Source organism: Netta rufina (assembly GCF_964035555.1).
Source record: "Netta rufina genome assembly, chromosome: 4".
Classification (NCBI taxonomy): Eukaryota; Metazoa; Chordata; class Aves; order Anseriformes; family Anatidae; genus Netta; species Netta rufina.
The window spans coordinates 70,145,594-70,163,437 of record NC_140127.1 but is presented as its reverse complement, the minus strand read 5'-3'; the positions used below and the strand labels follow the sequence as shown (position 1 = coordinate 70,163,437).

Genomic DNA, 17,844 nt, shown 5'->3' with positions numbered 1-17,844 from the left:
TGTTTGAAGTCTGGTGTCGGCTGTACCGGAGGTCTACCCAATTAATAGCTCCGGCTGTGGGAGGGAGCTAGGAGAAGGCTCTGTGCTGCAAAATGCTTATTTAAGCATCTCCCAGGTTGGCGTATCAACGTGTTTTCTTTTTTTTTTTTCTTCTTTCTTTTCCATGCATAGAAGGTGCTTTGCAGACTAAACTTTGTTATGCTGAGCTCATGCTGCACTTTCACACAGTAAGTGCTGTGTGCTTTCTGCAGTGTTTGTTTTGCAGGCTTTTTAGCTATGTTCTTCCTGTGCATGTCCTCGTTCTCCACCCTCCTGGCTTTCTACTTAGTTCCAAGAAGCAGGACAACGACAAAATCTCGATTCCCATTTCCACGCACGAAGGCTTCTTTCTGTCATGATGATATTCTTTAAAGCTGACGCTGTCAGACTTAAAAATTTAAATTAGGTTTAGAGACCACTCTAGCACCTTCCATGGCCAGAACAATGTGAAGGCCTTTAAAGTTAAGACGATCATTTCATGGCCGCGTCCAGTTGTTATCACAGCTTTTCTTGTTACATTCCTGAAAAATTGCTGGCAGTGAGGATCAGCGAGTTCTTGTTTTCTTGGTTATGACTTAAGATGAGTTGTCAAGGTGCCAGCCATTTAAAAGCTGGCTAATATTTTGGACTAATTCTTACGTTTCCCCAAGCATGCTTTCCCCCCGAAAAAAATCTTAACAAAAATATACATCAGAGAATGGAATGTTGTTTGTAATGTTGGGAGGCTAAATAGTAGAAGGGTGAGACACCCTTGCACTGAAACTCTTCTATTTCCTAGGACAGCTGATGTTTGTTGATTCTTCCCAGCACCCATTCCACTTCTGGGTTGTTTCTGTAATCTTTAGTAGCATTTTTCATTGTTTTTAAAGAAATCTGCAAGAATAGTGTCTGCTGAAATCCCTTGAACGTATCCTCTTAAGTGTTGTTAACTGTGAGTCATGTATCGAAGCGTTTTAGTGGTGGAGGTGAAAAAGCAGCAAGGAGAAATGAGCGTTAAAGGCTGAAGTCTACTGAAGTACGTTGATCCCAGATTCCATTTTGTTCGGTAGGAGGTAGGTGCCTAAAAGTTTGTGTAGGACCGAGCCTCTGTGAATTTTTATTTCCAGTTATGTGAAATGAATACGGATCTTTTTTTTTTTTAATTACGGTCACCAACACAGTGGCTCACATATTTTTCTTGGAGCTTTGGAGGCTGGTGATTTTCCCTGATGTAAGTGAAATATGAAAGATTGTAGACTTGTATTTATATCTTTCCTGTTTCCTCCCTCTAGCTTCCTCATGCCAGCATCGCTAGATGATGGTTGTGTAATAGCTCTGCATTTACAGTACGTTCTCCAGAGTGCCTTTCATGTGAAAGAGTGCTTAAAACTGCAAAGGGAAATCCCTTTGCCATAGCTAAATTGTGGTTGCTGCAGAAGTGGAAACGCTTCAGCTGTTCTTCAGCGGTTCAGCTCAGGAGAAGTAAATTGACTTCTTCAGATGAATCCAGGCAAGCTATTTAACTGTACAAAATAATGTTTGAATATTTCCCCCACGTCTCTCCTCCCTTGTCAAGGACAAGGAGGTTGCCAGCTATTCTTCCTTCAAAGTGCTGTGGCATTGGGAGGGGGAGCCTGCTCCTAGAGAGCTGTGCTGGCCTCCTCTGAGAGGATATAACGTGAAAGCTGGCAATTTAAAAAAGGAATGAATGCAAACACTGTTACCGTAGTTCTTTGCTGGAACACTAATAACCAAGTGATGACAGGAAACCAGATAATGCACCCGTATCCTTAACAAGCGTGAATAATTGTTAAACCGAACCAGCAAATGGAGTGCAATAAGACCCCAAAAGTGCACTGTGGAAGACCTGAAAGAAAAAGATGATCATGTGTCATTTTTTTTTTTAATCTGAGCTGTTTGTTGGCAGCAGTTTAGGGTTAGCTGTGCTGTAACTGCTTCAAGAAAAAGACAGATCAAATTGAGAGGTGTGGAAGCGCAGAATACTTGAGCATCATCTCAGTGCAGCTGATGGGGTTCTTTTGTTGGCAGCTGTGGCAGGGGAATTCTGGCAGCAGACTTAATCAGATGTGAATTTCTCCTGGAAATACCAGGTTTACCTGATCGCTAAATAGGGGGACAGAGAACAGAACAGGATTACGAAGCACATGCTGTTTCTGTCCCGAGTTCACAGACTTGCAGAGTAACTGTGGTTGAAAAGGGTCTTTGGAGAGGTGACTCCAGCATCCTCTGCATGTGGCAGGCTCAGCTGGAACGGGTCACTCGGGACTGTGTCCAGTGTGGCCTTGGATATCTCCAAGGTGGATACTGCAGCTTCTTTGGGCAAACCTGTTCCAACGTTTGACCCTGTTATGGATTAAAACCGAAAACCTTTGTTCGCATGGCATCTTTCTGTATTTCAGTTTGTGCCCGTTACCTCTTGTCCCTTCGTTGCTCACTGCTGAGAGTAGTCAGGCTCTGCCTTCTTTCCCCATCAGGTATTTATACACACAGATAAGATTCCCCACTGAGCCTTTTCTTCTCAAGGCTAAACAACCTCTTAGCGATCTCGGTGGGCTGTTGCTGTGCTCCCTGCAGTGTGTCCGTGTCTGTGCTGGAGGCCCAGAACTGGGCACGGCACTCAGGAGGAGTTGCACTTGTGCTGAGCAGCTTCCTCAATGGCCTGCTGGCCACAGTCTGCCTAACACAACCTGGGTGCTCTTGCTGCAAGGATTCACTGCTGTCCCATGGTCAACTTGCCCCCCAGGACCCCCGGGTTCTGTTCTGCCAAGCTGCTTTCCAACCTGTTTAACCAACATGTGGTTGTTCCTTCCCAAAGTGCAGGATTTGACATTTCCCTCAAGCTCGTGATGTTCTTGTTTGCTCAATTCCCCCAGGACCTGTTGAGGTCCCTCTGAATGGCAGCACGACCATCTAACCTATTAACTTCTTCAAGTTTTGTATTTTGAAGGTGTGCTCAGAACCATCATCTAAGTCAGTAGTGAAGACTGGCAAGCTGTTTGGGTCAACCTCTTTTCCTGCTGGAGCAGAGAAAAGGTGCAAGATTCCTTTTTGCGTAATCGGTCGTGCTACATTTTTCCCTGCCTTCATCAGCTTGACTGGAATTTGTTGTTTTTTAAGCGTGGCTTTGTACTTTGACAGAAGTATTCAACAGCTCGTAATACTGAAGCTTTAAACGCACAACAGCAGAAGCTGTTCAGGGAGAGTGGTATAGGTGGAACAAGAGGACAGAAGCAATACAACTCCAACACCCAGTGCCCTTTTAATATAGCGGTGCATAAAAAAGTGAACACTTGTCAGGTGGGAGGCTGAAGCTGGCTGTAGCAGTAAGTCACCTCTGTACTACCTCGGCGTGAACGCTCGTATCTCGCACTGAATCAGTCTTCAGGCTGGGTGCTCTGACTCACGTAGCGTGCCTCAGACGTCCATACCAAGCATTAGTATGTTGCTGAATAATGCACTTCCTGTTTCAACACACCAGGAGCATGCCAGCAAACAAGCGTGACATCTTCTGTGTGCTGTTCTCCTGCACTTGGCTCCGCGTGCCTCTGGTCGATGGGAAGTCTGAAACTTTGGGACTTCAGGGGAAGTTCAGCATTGGAAGGCAGCTGAAGTAGGAGTTGGCTCCTGTGGGAATTGGTCTCTCTTCCACCCCTGCTCTCAGCTTATAAACTACATTTGCAAGTGATTAATGAAGGAAAAAAACTGTATGAAAGGCAGTAAGTAGCAGTCAAGGCCATCAGCTAGGAGTGTTGCTTGATTTTTTTTCCTGGAGGCACAATAGTGTGCTGATAATACTTCAAGGAAAATCCTCACAAACATTTTGCAGAAGGCCTGTTAGTATCGTCAATGTGAATTCTAATCTGATTCACAGTTCACAGTTGCCACGTACTTGATTTGTAGTGTTTTCACAGGACAGTGCCCTGTGATCTTACGAGTTTTGTTTGTGTAAGTTGTAGATGCAGAAATAATGTCTGCATGGTAGCTAACATGTTGGGGTCTTCAAATGTTGATGTAAAGCAAGAATATCTGTGAAATCCGTGGGTCTTTGAGCAGTGAACGCTTTCAGACGCTGGAAAACAGTAGTAAAGATGAGCTAGCAAATGTTTAAAGCTGTCGTAGTAAGAGGAAAATGTACGGTGGTAGGAGTGGAGCTCTTATGGGATGTCATGGACCACCCGGTGCCATCAGTCTGTAAACTTAAGAAGCTGCCATCACGGTGTGCTTGGCCTCCCATAGTTTACTTCCACGTAGCACAACTTTAGGCTGTATTTCCTGACACAAAATGTGAAATCTGCTGTATTGATGCTTACCTAATCCAATCTGATTTACGTTATTGCTCATTTAAATAAAGCAGGGTTAGATTGTCAGGTTATCTTTATGATGGTACCCAATAACTTAACCGATTCATAGTCTGCTCTTGATCTACTTCAGTTTTGGTTTCGAGCCTTCTGTGGATTGCCTTGGGTTGTACGCTGCAACGAGAACTGTAATAATACAGATAACCTATGGAGAACTTTGGTCATTCATATTTCCTGCTACAGATCTACTGAACCAATAATCCTTAATTATGGGTTAGGTGCAGTGCTGTCACTTCAGCTGGAACTGGTTATTTTGGGAGCAATCGGAGCAGAAATAGGATCCCTAGCCTCAAGGCTCCAGCCAGTAGCACAGTGGTGCGTGCACATAGGAGGATGGCAACAACTGCTTTCATTTAAAGAGGTGATACTGTGATTGAAACAAGGAAGTATTTGGAGAATGAAGGATCTAAACGAGGTGTGAGGCCAAGGTGGTGGCTGTCAACATGTGTCATGACAGTGACCGGTCTGTGATGCCCCTAGTGTGGCTCTGAAATGGCCATCAACCTGCTCACGTGAGGATGTGAGCCACTTTTGTATGCCCTCATAGAGGCTTTGTAAAACGCTTGGCTAAGTTGCTGGAAGCTTAAACTGCTTTAAAAAATTAATACTTTTTTAAAAAAATCCAAGTGATCTACAACTGCGTTTAGGCTAATGCAATTATTTTTTCTGTTTTGATCTGTCTCTTCAAGGATTCATATTCATGCTTGTGTCTAATTAAACCTAAATCTAACCATTATTCTAAGCCTCTCCTTTTGGATATACACTACTTCTCCTTTCTTTTAATTTTCTCTTCCTTTTCCAATTTTGCCTAGAACAAGGAAAAAAATATTACTACAAGGGACTGAGAAGAGCTGTGAATCAGAAGAATTCATTCTGTGAATAAGTGATGATATAATTTACATTTTGGATGAGTTCAGTGAGAAATAGTGATGCCATCTCAGCTCTGAAATAATCCAAGAGTTAGAGGAAGAAATGTAAACGTTCAGGATTTCAGTAATTCTGCATAGAAATACTGATTTGTTGTTGGCTTGTGGGGTAAATTGTAACAGTTTATTGCAGTGTCATTTTTCACCTGGCATCATTTGTAATAGTTGTCCTGGACTTTTTCTGTTGAGGGTAAGCATGGTGACCTACTTGGGTCTCAACGATGCAACTTAATGCTCAAAGGTGTTTTCTTGCTCAGTTTACCTTTTCTTACAATGCGGTCTATTTTCAAACTATTTAGGAGATGTTTCTTTCTTTCTATATTCTCATACTTCCTCTTCCCCTTGCATAAAGTAGGACTAAGTTCTCTTTGCTTCTGTGGTTTGTTTATTTTTGTGGTTTGAGAGCTTCATCACTCTTCCTTTCTCTTCCGTACCTATCTATGGCTAAGCTTAATGTCGTATAAGGGCACAATACGTAGTATTGGAAAAAGCTTTTTCATACCTCAGAAAGACTTATATTGGATTAACTTGGAAATGTGTAGATTTGTACAACTCTCTGATGCTTTGCAGGCCTCGTGAGATAAGACAAGTGAGAGGAAGCACATAATTTTTCCTCTCCCTTGAAAGGAGAGCACGGTTCTGTAATGGCTTCCCCCACCTAATCTGGTAGGACTCTTTTTTTTCTATTTCTTAAATATTTTTATTCCTACTCCCGCTAATTAACTGACTTCATGTACCTGATAAAAATTAAAAATCCATTTTGAATTCCCTCATGCCCAAGACTGGGTTCACTCGAAAAGATATGCAATATAGATATTTGTCTTTAAACAGCTGGACACTTCATGGCAAGGAGTTATATCTACATCCAGCTCTGAAACTGTAATGGTAAGGAAGGATGATTCGTACAGATTTCTATAAAGTCAAAATTTATAGTTATCAGTTCCCTGCCTGTGAGTGGGTACAGTGGTCAAGTTGCACCTGATTAACTTCTTTCCACCAAATCCAGGGGAAAATTGGCTGTTCTTTTACAAAACTTTAGATCTATGTAAATTATGTTTGTCTGTGCTCTTTTTTGATTACTTTTTTTTTTGAAGTATCATTCTTGCTCTGTAATTTCCAATATGTGAATGGTAGCTATACAGAGTGTGTTTTTTTTTGCTGCGATTTAAGTAGTTTCCTATATGCAATCACTGTGGAATAGAAGTATTTTTTAATGTTGTGGTCAGATACGGGTTGGTTGAGCTTTACTTTCCACTTTTATTTGGAGCTCTTCAGGCTTGAATGTGCATAAGTGAAGAAGGAATCTTGTTTGTATTTTGGGGTGGGACCAGATCAGTTTGGGAACTGGTGTGCCAAAGGGCTGCTGTAAGGCTTAAGACTTGTGGGATGATAAAGACTCGTTTTTGCTCTAACTTAGGTTTTTAACAAAACATTAGCTGTGAAAGAAACGTGTGCAATTTAATCTTTCAGTATTAATGTAAGCCAGCTGGGAAAACTTGCGGGCAACATCAGGCTGGTATTTGACATTTCATGCAGTAACATTATGCTTTGGTTCAACATCCTACATTCTAAAGGAACAGAAATGCAGGATGTACCAGTTTCTGTAAATAAGCTCATTTCCCCTGGGGAGAATCCTTTCTTCGCATGTCCATAGTTTTCTGGAAATTCTGGAAATTTTTCTTCTGGATTTTTTTCTGGCAATTGTGGTAAATGCTGGTAAATACACTTTTCTTGAAGTAGTCTGAAGATTATTATTTTTTTTTAGGATAGCTATGAAGGAAGAAATAGAAACATTTGTTTGAAGCTGCTGCTTCCTTAAGTAAAATTCTGGTGAGGTGCTCAGCACATGTAATTGATTTCCCTTTACAACCAATGGTTTATTGATGCACATACACTATCCTGCCTAATCAAATATGTAATGAAGTACATTATTTAATAGGGCTTCCCAAGGAGAGTTGGGCCATCCAGAGACACTGGACTTCAGTGATTTTATTTATTTATTTATTTTAAGGGGGGTAGGGCAATGATTCTTGGTTAATCTGTTAGTATTACTGATTGCTTTTTGGAATTACCCCTTACCAGGAACTCTTGAAGGAAAGAAGAGGAAAGTTCTTACGTGGGTAGGTAACTGGGGGAAAGATAAGAGCTAAAGATCAAGGTTCTCTATCCAGTCTCTGTATGGAAGAAGGTTAACGTGAGCAGTTGGCAAGGGTCTCTGCCAGTACTGCTGATACTCAGCTTTTTGACCAGCTAGGAGGAGTGAATGAGTACTGAGATGATCTTGTTTCCTTGATGATACTGAAGTAATGAATGTATTACAGACTTACTTCAAGTGTGAAGCACTGTAGAAGACCAACAAGAGATTTAAGGGGCATTAAAATTGTAGGTGAAATTCAGTGTAGGTAAGTGTAGCACAATACAGTCAGTGATTGTGGAAGGAAGGAGTCCTGGTCTCACGTGTGAAATACCTGACTGAAGTGATCGTTATCCTTAGGGAAATTTTGGGGTTACACTGAATGCTTTCTGGGAACACTCAGGGTAATACTGATAAAGAGACAAGTGTTGGGAAAGGGAAGAACGGAGGCCCTCATTGTGTAACAGTAAAAATCCAGTTTCATCTTCTCCTGAGTTAGCCTGGTTTTCTCCCCTGTTTCATCTTGAAAAAGGGCTGGAAAATGTCCACAGAAGGCCAAGGGTGATTAGAGATACAGAATGGCTGTATTCAAAGAATGAAGGGCCTCTTCAATCTCAAACGACAATATGTGAGGTGAGGAGACAGTGAAAGCTCATTTTTTCTTCCAAAACAAGAATAAAAGGGTTTCAAATGAGCCTAGCAGATGACAAGTCAAAACCCAGAAGTGTTTCTTCACACAGTGCAAGAGGCTGTGAAATGCCTCACCACAGGACGTTGGATTGCTCAAGTTCTGCAGGTCAACAACAACCAGCGGGGTTTGTGAGAAATGTTTTCGCTGTAAAACCTCCACCTCCTGCTCAGGTAGTTCCAATAAACTGTTTGGGATTAGTAACCTCATGTTCTTGCCTCTTGAAGTGCCGTGCCCCTTCTGGATGCTGTGGCAGAGGGACTTCTGGTCTTACCTGGTGTGGCTGCTCATATCTTTATGTGCCAGTTGTCAGCTGTGTCTCCTTCCTCCTTGCTCTGTAATGATGAGAAAAGTCTGCCCAGCTCTTATCTGTGCCCTTCACCTTTAGGTAGCAGAGGGCTGCTATCAGGTTGGGCCTCTCCCAGCTCCCTGTAGCCTTCTGTTCTGCAGGTGAAACATGGCTGCCCCTCTCGGCCCCTTTGGGTGTTGTGTCCACCATCTTGGTGGCCTTCTTCCAAGCTCATCTCCTCTGTGTGGAGCGGGGAAGGGCCTGAAAACCAGGTGTAATGTTAACAGTGAGTCTGCCTCAGTGCTGAGCACAGGGAATAATTACTTCTCTCGAGCTACTGCCTTGCTCATGCAGCCCAGTATTTGGTTAGCGTTTGCCACAAGTCTGGCACTCACTCCTCTCTAATTTGGGGTCCAGTAGGGCCGCTACATCTTTTTCTGCAGAGGTGGTGTTAGCCAGTTGTTCTGCAGCCTTTGCCAGTGCCTGGAGTTGCCTTGTGTCAGGTGCAGGGCTGTGGTTTCTGCCTTGGTTGAATTTCATGAAGTCTTTGGTGCATTTTTCCAGCTTGTCAGGCTTATTCTCAGTGGCGGCTCCACCATCCAGCATTATCAAGCACTTTGAGTTTGTTGTCCTCTGAGCTTGCTGACCCAAACCAGGCAAACCATTTTCCTCATGGCAAGTCCAAGCTGGCTATTTCCAGAGTACATTTGTTAGCTTGGAAGTGGCTTCCATTGGAATATTTTTTTCATAAATTTCCCAGGAGTTGAGTTGAGGAAGACCAGCTTGTAGTTAACTGCATCTTCCAGCTTTCACTTCTGGCAATAAGTGAGGCACTAAGCTTGTCCCTTCTGGTTTTTGAGGACTCTGCGTGTTCATGGTGACCTTTCAGAGATGACAGCAGCTTTGCAGAGTCCTCTCCTGCTGTCTTTAAGACTCCTGTGAATAGCACCTCTTCCCCAGACTCAGTTGCTTGGTGCAGGGGCTTGGGAAAAGCCCTTACAAGTCAAGACAAAGAAGGCATTTAATGCTGAGGGTTTCTGTTACCCTTTGTTGCTAGGTCACACATCCAGTTCTGTAGACTTCATCTTCTTTACGCTGCCGACGTGTCTATAAACCTTTTGTCATTACAACTGCTTATGAGTTAGAGCTCTGGTTGAATAAAATGGGTGTATGTGTTGGCCGTGCGGGCGGTGAGTGCTGGATTTTCAGCTGTGACTCAGCACGCTTTGTCCATTGCGGCAGGATGAGTTAACACCTCGGCAAAGGTCTGGCCACGATTCATCTTGCTCTTTCTCACACGTGGTTGAAGGGTTCTGCGCTTGGGAGAAAGTAGGTTTGGAAACCCCAGTGCTTAAGGAATGAAGAGTGACTGTGTATGTCATGGAAGGTGATGGTTTGTATTAGGGCTAAAACATCGTGATGGTCTCAAGATGTCCTTCAGCTGCTTAGTGGAAATCAAGGTGCTAAAAGCAGCAGAAGTCCAGTCTTGTGCTCTGATTCCCACCAGTGTTCAATGCCTTTGAGGCACTGGAGTTTTGTGAGCTTTGATCAGTGTAATTAAGGAACTTGGGGAAGGGGATTTGCATTTTACTCTCCCTTTCTGTGATGCTAATGATTAAAGATGGTACCTCCTCATGGCATGGTTTTTGAAGCCAATTTTCCCTGAGCCTATAGAGAAGTTTGGGTTGAGGTTAAGAATATTTAAGGGCAGCCTGTTTCTATATTTTCAATTTATGGTTGGGGTACTAAAGGTGTGTGTGTAGATGTATTTAGAAAATTTTGAGAAAAGTGGAAAATCTCATTAATTAAATACAATTAATGCAAAATCAAATGTGGGATGTGCATTGTGTGATGCTGTGTAGAGAATTGCCTGTTTCAACTTCATATTTCTGTACTGATTCTTTTTATAGTCTGATAATAGCTACAATAGCTACTTGGGAAATGTATACTGTTTGCTAACCATCAGGATAGAATCTGTGCAAGCATTTAATACTGTTTTTTCCAGTTTTTGTATGAATTTAGAAGAAGTCAAGGAAATAGTCTTATTTAGTAAATGAATGGCTTACTGCAAGATGTATTTTGATGGAAACGTATTCTGTAGATAAAATACTTTAAATATCATGAAGCTAGATTTGAAGTGGCTTATAAAAAATATTATCTACAATTGCACAACTTGAACAATTTTAGCCACTGGTCCTTCATAATTTTGGAACTAGTCTTACTGGCCTTCATGGGCTGGAAGGGGACCACGTTTGGGCTGAAGGCTGGGCAGTTAACATCACAGCTGGGTTCCTAAGTCTAAGCTTAAAAACTGCTACTGTCGTTCTTAGCTCTGCTGTTTTCCCTTCCTTCCTCTCAACCGGACAACCCAGATGTAAGTCTCAAGGCTGCTTTTAGACCCAGAAGGATCATCTCCTAATTTTTATCTTGTGCCATCCCAGAACATGCTCCACCGGAGTTTTCTGTCTTAGTAAAACCACAGTGAAGAAATGTAATGAAGAAAACACTTCGATCAGATCATTCAGTTGTGGTTCTCTTTCTATTAGTAGTTAGCACCTAGAAACAGTCATGCACAACGCTTGTGGAAGTCTCCAGCCAAGCAGACTGTCCTTAAAACTTGAGTAGAAAAACTCTGATCTTGGAAAAAAACTTTCCCTGCTGTATTTTCACCCTTGTGTAGGCTGTTCTGACTTAAATCTTCAGAGCAATCTGCCTAAAGTTGTACCTAGTTCAGTGCATGCTTCGGCTGGTGTGTTTGCAGCTGTGGAAGTTGAACAAAAGATGCAGACTCGATTTAGTGACACTGAGTTCAAATGTGCTGCTTGCTAATACTTTGCATCTGTCCCTCGTATCCTCCTGTGCACTTGTGGTGCAAGGCAGCTGTGGGGTGGGTTTTTCAGGCTTTAATGACTGGGACAAACTGGCATTGAGCTTCTCCAAAATACTTTCTGGTCAGTTCTTGCAGCTTTATTTCAATGCGTTTAAAGTCCAGTAGAGTTTTGTTTGTTTGTTTGTTTGTTTTTGTTTTTTTTTTTTTAATTTTTCTTTAAAGGAAGCTGAATTCTGTGAACTGGTCTTGGTGAGAGGATAAGCATTTAATCCAGGCTTGGTAACAGTATGGTACTTGCAGTGAAAATGTAAAGTCTCTACCAGGCTTGTGGCAGCTGATAAGCAAAATTTGCAGTTGTCATGCTCCAGAAAGTGTCCGCTTTTTTTTTTTTTTTTTTTTTTTTAATAAAAGAATAATCTTCTCAGAACTACATTTTTCCAAAAACATCTCGTTACTTTTTCCTTCTGCTTACTTTGATCGTTTGAATAAAAAGTGCAGTTATTGATACAGAGCCTGTAACGTTTTGAAGAGTCCCATGGTAGAGCACACTGGAGCTGGGCACTGGGATCCCTTCCAGACTGCAGGAGCTGAGCACGAAACAAAACTGTGAGGGGTCAAGATGCAGAGCCTAGACAAGTCCTCTGTAAGGAGCTGAGCGTTGCAACTTCTACATTTTGGCGTTTTTAGAATCTAGGTCTGCAAAGTCCACAGTTTACAAATATTGTCTAAAAACTGCAAGCTCTATAGTAAGAAACAAGTGCCCAAGTGAGCTGTGAAAACCTTTGGTAAAGACCATTTACTACCAGCTTATCAGTTGTGCAAATTTCCTTTTACTCTTAAAGTCATTCCCCTTGATACGTTACGTGGAATTGTTTGGCAATATATTTGTTTTTACTTGTAGAGGATATAGTAGAACATTTCAACTCCCAGTCTCTTCCACGTAAGATATTAAATCTTGGGGGTTAGAGGGGAAGTGGCTAAAACAAGCTGAAAAAACCTTTTGTACCAAGACACAATATGAACGGTGTATGAGGATGCCAGCTGAAATTGAAAGTCCAGTTGTTCTAAATGTCATAGGACCAGGGACTGTGCCAGAAACCTACATGCAACGGAGACAGGGCATGGGAAACGGGAAGTGTTACTGCTCTTGCGTGCCGATAAGAAACTAAGGAAAAGGAAGATGAAGGCTTTCAAACTGGCTAGGTCTGTGTCCAGTTCAATTGCTTGTTGAGAATTCAAAAAAAAACCACTTCAGTAGTCAGGGAAAAGTGCCTCAAATCAGTAGTAACTTCTGGAGGTGCTGACTGAAGCTGCTTTTCGGTGTGATGCAGAAATCTGCTTAGCAAAATACTTGCAGAAATTAAGCACAATAAATGCAGGTAACTGAAGAAAATGTATTTTTCAATGAATAGTAAGAAAATGCCAAAAAAAAAAAAAAAAAAGGCCAAGTTGTCTTCATGCTGTCTGGCATCAAGTTGTGGAGTTTAAAACAAGTTTTCATAGTCAAAAACATGAAATATATTCAAAATAATGTCCCCCTATGCTTCAGCTGCTATCTGTGGAGGAGCTCCAAAACTTCTAATATTTGTGTGTGTGTGGAAAGGGAGAAGGAAAACAAGGGCTAAAGGTGGAATAAAAGGTGGTTATATAGGTGAGAAGCATTAACAAGGCCATCATGTTGTTTTATTTTGTGGCTTCAAAATAAAGGGGAGGGATTGTGGTGCTGGGGTTTCAGAGGAGCTTATATAAGGCAAATTACTGCTTTATCTTGGTGCTTCATGTGGTAAAGGTTTTCTATCTTTTTGTTCAGGTCTTAAGTGTGAGATAGAAAAAAAAAAAAAAAAAAAAAACACAGTAAATAGATCATTTCAGTCTGTTTAGAGAAGGAGGAGCCCTTTCATATCTCACCAGGATATCGTTAATACTCCTCCTGTAAATCAGAACAACCCTTTGTAGGACATGTGGCGTCATGCAAGCAAGTACCATGGCTCATCTTCATCATGCTGAACCTAAACCCTTCCTCAGCACATTTCTGATGGTGAATTGCAATGGTTATGTAGGATCCTCTCTAACAGAGCCTGGAAAGAGAGTGGACCCTGGGGACATCTCTTGCATGCAGCTAGTTAGAAAGAAGAAAATGGAGGCAAACTTGATACAAGTGATTAGCAAGGATAAACTTGAAAGATTTGTAATCAAACATATACCCGGTACGTACCAACCACAACACTGAGGTGCATTTCCTGCTTTACCCTCACTATCTAATCTGATCGTTCGCTGAATTACGCCTCTGATCAATGGAAAAGCAATCAAGCCTGTAGTAACTACCTGAAAGAACTTCTCCTGGGCTTTTTTTTTTTCAAGATAAGATAGAGATGAATTATGCATGGGGCGCTGGAATGTTTAATTCTGAAACTCCCGTTGCCGTTGGAGCTCTGCAGTTACAGAGCTTCGTGTCTCAGGTCCTGGTGCTGTCATGGAAGCGACGTGCTGGGAGCAGCTGAACGCTTGCTGTAAGCTCTGTCCAAATCTTTAATACCCTAAAATTTGACCAGGCTGTAGGCTACTCCTGTATGTGTCTGTAATGGCCATCAGTAGCAGTGGTATGGCTGCTTTGTAAAGGTGTAGGACAAATAAAGGATGGGGGACTGCCAAGAGCAGTTTGTCTCTAAGCCAAGGATGGAGTTTTAAGGGGATTTATCAAACTTAGTCAGACAGCGTGGGCTTTCTCACCAAGAGGAAACTTGCCTGAAATTCCTCCTACCATTAGAGTAATACAAGAACTAATATTAAAAGTAGTACTTTGTGAAAAGAAACAACTAGGATACCTATTAAATTTCCTGAGTTACTGTTGCCGTACTATGTATAACTTTTTCAGAAGCCAACATGCTTTTTTTTGTACATAATTTGTATTTGTTTTCTCAACTCCTTCAGGAAAGAAAGTTACACTTCAAAATCATGTTTTGAAGGGTGAACTCTTGTAGTTTGGTTGTAGCTTTCCGTTAAATACATGTTTGCCTTTGCTTTCTGTTCTCCCTGATCTGTTTTTATCAGTGCTTGCTGAAGTCAAGGCAGGATAGGTGAAATTGGTATCAGAAAAGAATCTACAAGCTTTTATTTCCTGTCACTGTTCTTCATAATCTTTGAAGTGCCTTTGAATCTTTGAAGTCTCCTTGCTGAGAGAGCTTAAATAAGGGCTTTGATATGGGAACTCAAGTTCAGCTCGTGACCTCCAGTGTCCTGGAACCTAGGTGTTTTTCTAAATGCATCAAATAAAACCATCCGCTTCTCTAAACTCGAGAAGACCTTTCCTTTAATACAGAAATTCTAATGACGTGGTTTTGCTCCTTCAGGTGCCATATGAAACACTGAACAAACGGTTTCGAGCCGCCCAGAAAAACATTGATCGAGAGACAAGTCACGTTACGATGGTGGTGGCAGAGCTGGAGAAGACGCTGAGCAGTTGTCCTGCCGTGGACTCAGTTGTTAGTCTCCTGGATGGAGTAGTTGAAAAACTCAGTGTTCTGAAACGAAAGGTAAGTGGTCTTTTACCTCATTATTGTTTTGTCTAGTTAATAGAAGTGTTTTTCTGCAGTGCTGTTTGCTTAGATTCTCTTTTCAAGGTATAGGTATTAATGGCAGTGTAAACAAAGGCCTTAAAATGCAAGGCAGAACATCAGAACGTGCTGAATCTTGCTTCGCTGTGCTTATGAAATGTCTTAAGTGTTCATGACTGAATAAGAGGGAAAAAAAAAAACAACCCTGAGAGGTAAAATTGATGTGTTTGCAGTCCTGAAAATGAATTTCTCTCTCCCCAGAAAAGAAATGGCAGCAAAATAAATAGATATATATATCAATTCCTGCTCATTTAATGGGAATGTTTGTGTGGTTGCTTTAGTTCCTTGCTTGAGGAGAACAAGGTAGAAGATAAGTCTGGAAAACATGTAAACCTCAGTGGAGATAATTGTATTTGATGCTGAGGGTTCTCTGTGTAAAAAAAAGTGCAAGTTGTTCTGGATTTGTTACTTGAGCACTTTTTGTAGACAGTTAACTTGCAAATTGGAAGGTTCCTAGGTAATATTAAAAGCATTTCAAATTTTAGCAAGGTTTCAAATTTTAGCAAATTTAATGAGCGGTTAAGCTTGGAACGCTTGTCTGAAATGCATCTGAGCTTCCATGTCTTTAAAGCATCTTTCTATGAGTTAAAAATAAAATATAGTATAGGGCATCCCTATTTTTGATGGGAATACTATTCATGCTGAGATTCATCAGAAAACTTACTTGAAATAAATCTTGCAGAAGAATGAAAATAGCTCTCTTGCCAGGCGTTCGAGTAGTGCTTCTCCAAAAATAAATAGACAAAACAAGTGGTAGCAGAGGCATTTCATTAAAACTTAAATGAAATAACCAACAGATATAAGTCTTGAGACTATTAAGTGAAGCGTCAAAATACCTTGGAGGTTTGTGACATAAAAACGCTGTCATGTATGTTGATTTGGGGGTTTTCTGCTTGAACAGGTTACTTAAGCACTGAAAACCTGGTCTGCGAAAGACTTCATAAATCTAATCGCTGTTTTCATCTTTGGGTTGTGAGAGTCAGAAGTGTTTTTTTTCCCACTTGCCTGTTACTTACAAAAAGAAATTGCTGCTGTTTCTGAGGTGTTAGATTTTACTTGTAGGTGTATAGTAATGATGTGGAGGAGTAAGTTATTTACTTGTTAAATCTTTGCTGACTGCAGGGGTGTGTCTGAAGACATTGTTGGATGTTTTGGGTGTAAGGCCTCATTTTAGTGTAATTGCTCACTTGTTTTTGACTGTCTGAAAGCCTGTGGGGAATCTCGTATCTTCTCAGAAAGGACAATGGGCAAAAAATAAATAAATCTGTTTAACAGTAAAAAAAAATTCTGAAATACAAAGGTCTTGCCTCTGCTCCAGATTTTTCACTCTGTCTTCTCTGTAATCTGTCCAGAGCAAAATCATTGTTTTCATTAGTGTCTGGACCCAAGTGGGATTTCTGTTTCCTCCTGTGTTTAGGCAGGGATCTGAGGAACTGCTGAGATGACTGCAGTAGACGCAGATGAGTCCTTTATTTAACACCTTGCTCTCCCTTAGAGCTTTTCAGCACAGCAGGTTTCTTGGGTTCTGCAAATGATCCTGAGGAGACCTAGGCCTTTGTGTTTTCCCTTCTGTATCCTTTTTAATAGGCTTGTTCCCTCAAGTTCTATTAATGTCCAGCAGGGCAGTTCCACGTAGACTTGCTGCAGAGGATTTTGAAGAGGATCTGTACCCTTTCTGAGTGCATTAAAGGGACAAAGAGGGGAGAAATATAAATACAGGTAGAAAACCATATAAAGAGAACCCTTTGGAATGAGAAGGGGTTCAGCCTTTGTGCTTGGTTGCCTTGAATTCTCCTTTTTGTGTTCAGAATAATTCTTGTGGTTGTCTTCACATCTGATAACGCCACAGAGATAAAAGTGAGAGTGTGTTTTGGCCCGAGTTAGTGTTTGCTTGCTGAGGAGGAAAAGACTCGGTTTATAACTTAAACAAAATACTGATCTCCAAACCATATGTTACAAAATAAAGCTAAATTTAGTAATAAAAATAACTCAGCCTACAGAAATGTATATGAATTACAGTAAAACATCTTGTACAGCGATTAGGGGGTTAGATGTTGAATTTTATGTGACGGGCCAGATCAGAGGCAGGCTTAATGGGGGCAAATGCTTGGCAGGATTTTCTTGCACAGGTTTTTATTTCAGCTTGCTTTTCAAATATTAACTCTTCCATAAGAAGTCTGTAAATGAAAGTACATGATAAAAGCAATTAGAACCAGCCTGTACTTCTGGGGCTGCAGGTGTTATCCAAGGATGATGCCGTAGCCTGAATAGCTTGAGTACTGAGAAGGGAGCCACGCCAGCATGGAGTGCGGTGTGGGCTGACAAAATACCCACTTTTTTTAGTCTGCCTAATTGACAAACCTACCTCTTTTCCATTGACGTAGCCACGCAGGTACTCAAACACAAGTTTAAAGTTGCCGTGAGTCAGGTAACCCAACATGAAGCTGCACTGCTGGTGATCTATCACAGATGGGAAAGGCAGTAAGCCTTTATCTTCTGGTGTGCTTTTACCTTAGAGGCATAGAAGTACTGTGAGCGTGCTTGCCTTGTGTTGTCAGACGTGGCTCCCAGCTCTCACGTGCTGTGTATGGAGTCAGCTAGCTTTAAATTACAAATACGGCTGTAATGAAATTGCCTGGTAAAATTTGCAGCATAACTAATCAACCATGTAACTTTAACCTTAAAGGAGAACAAGTATGACCACAGTATTTTTTTTTTTCTTAATCAAACAAAGTTATGGGAATATTGTTGGATGTGTTTTGCACTAGGTATGCCAGTATGTAGATTTTAAATAAAAAAAGTTAGAAGAATAGGTGCCTTCCAACTGAAACTATTCTCAATAAATAAGAGTCCAACTGTTTTTCCTCCAGATAAATTTATTTTTCCAAAGCAAGTAACAGTAGATCCATGTTTCAGAGTGGTAGAGGTAAGTAAAACAGTACAGGTTTAACAAAGCTGATTAGAAA

The 17,844-nt window shown here is 41.3% G+C and overlaps 1 protein-coding gene across 3 annotated transcripts in view; it reads left to right on the top strand.

Moving 5' to 3' along the window:
- The window catches only part of MAEA (macrophage erythroblast attacher, E3 ubiquitin ligase), a 49,774-nt gene that overhangs the window by 989 nt on the left and 30,941 nt on the right, over positions 1 to 17,844 (top strand). For 2 of the 3 annotated variants that reach the window (XM_084285851.1, XM_084285853.1), the window contains exon 2: positions 14,615 to 14,797. In XM_084285851.1, coding sequence (XP_084141977.1) covers positions 14,615 to 14,797 — 183 coding nt within the window. Of the gene's footprint in view, positions 1 to 3,632; positions 3,650 to 14,614; positions 14,798 to 17,844 lie in introns of those variants that run through there. The other variant, XM_084285852.1, reaches the window with a different exon arrangement.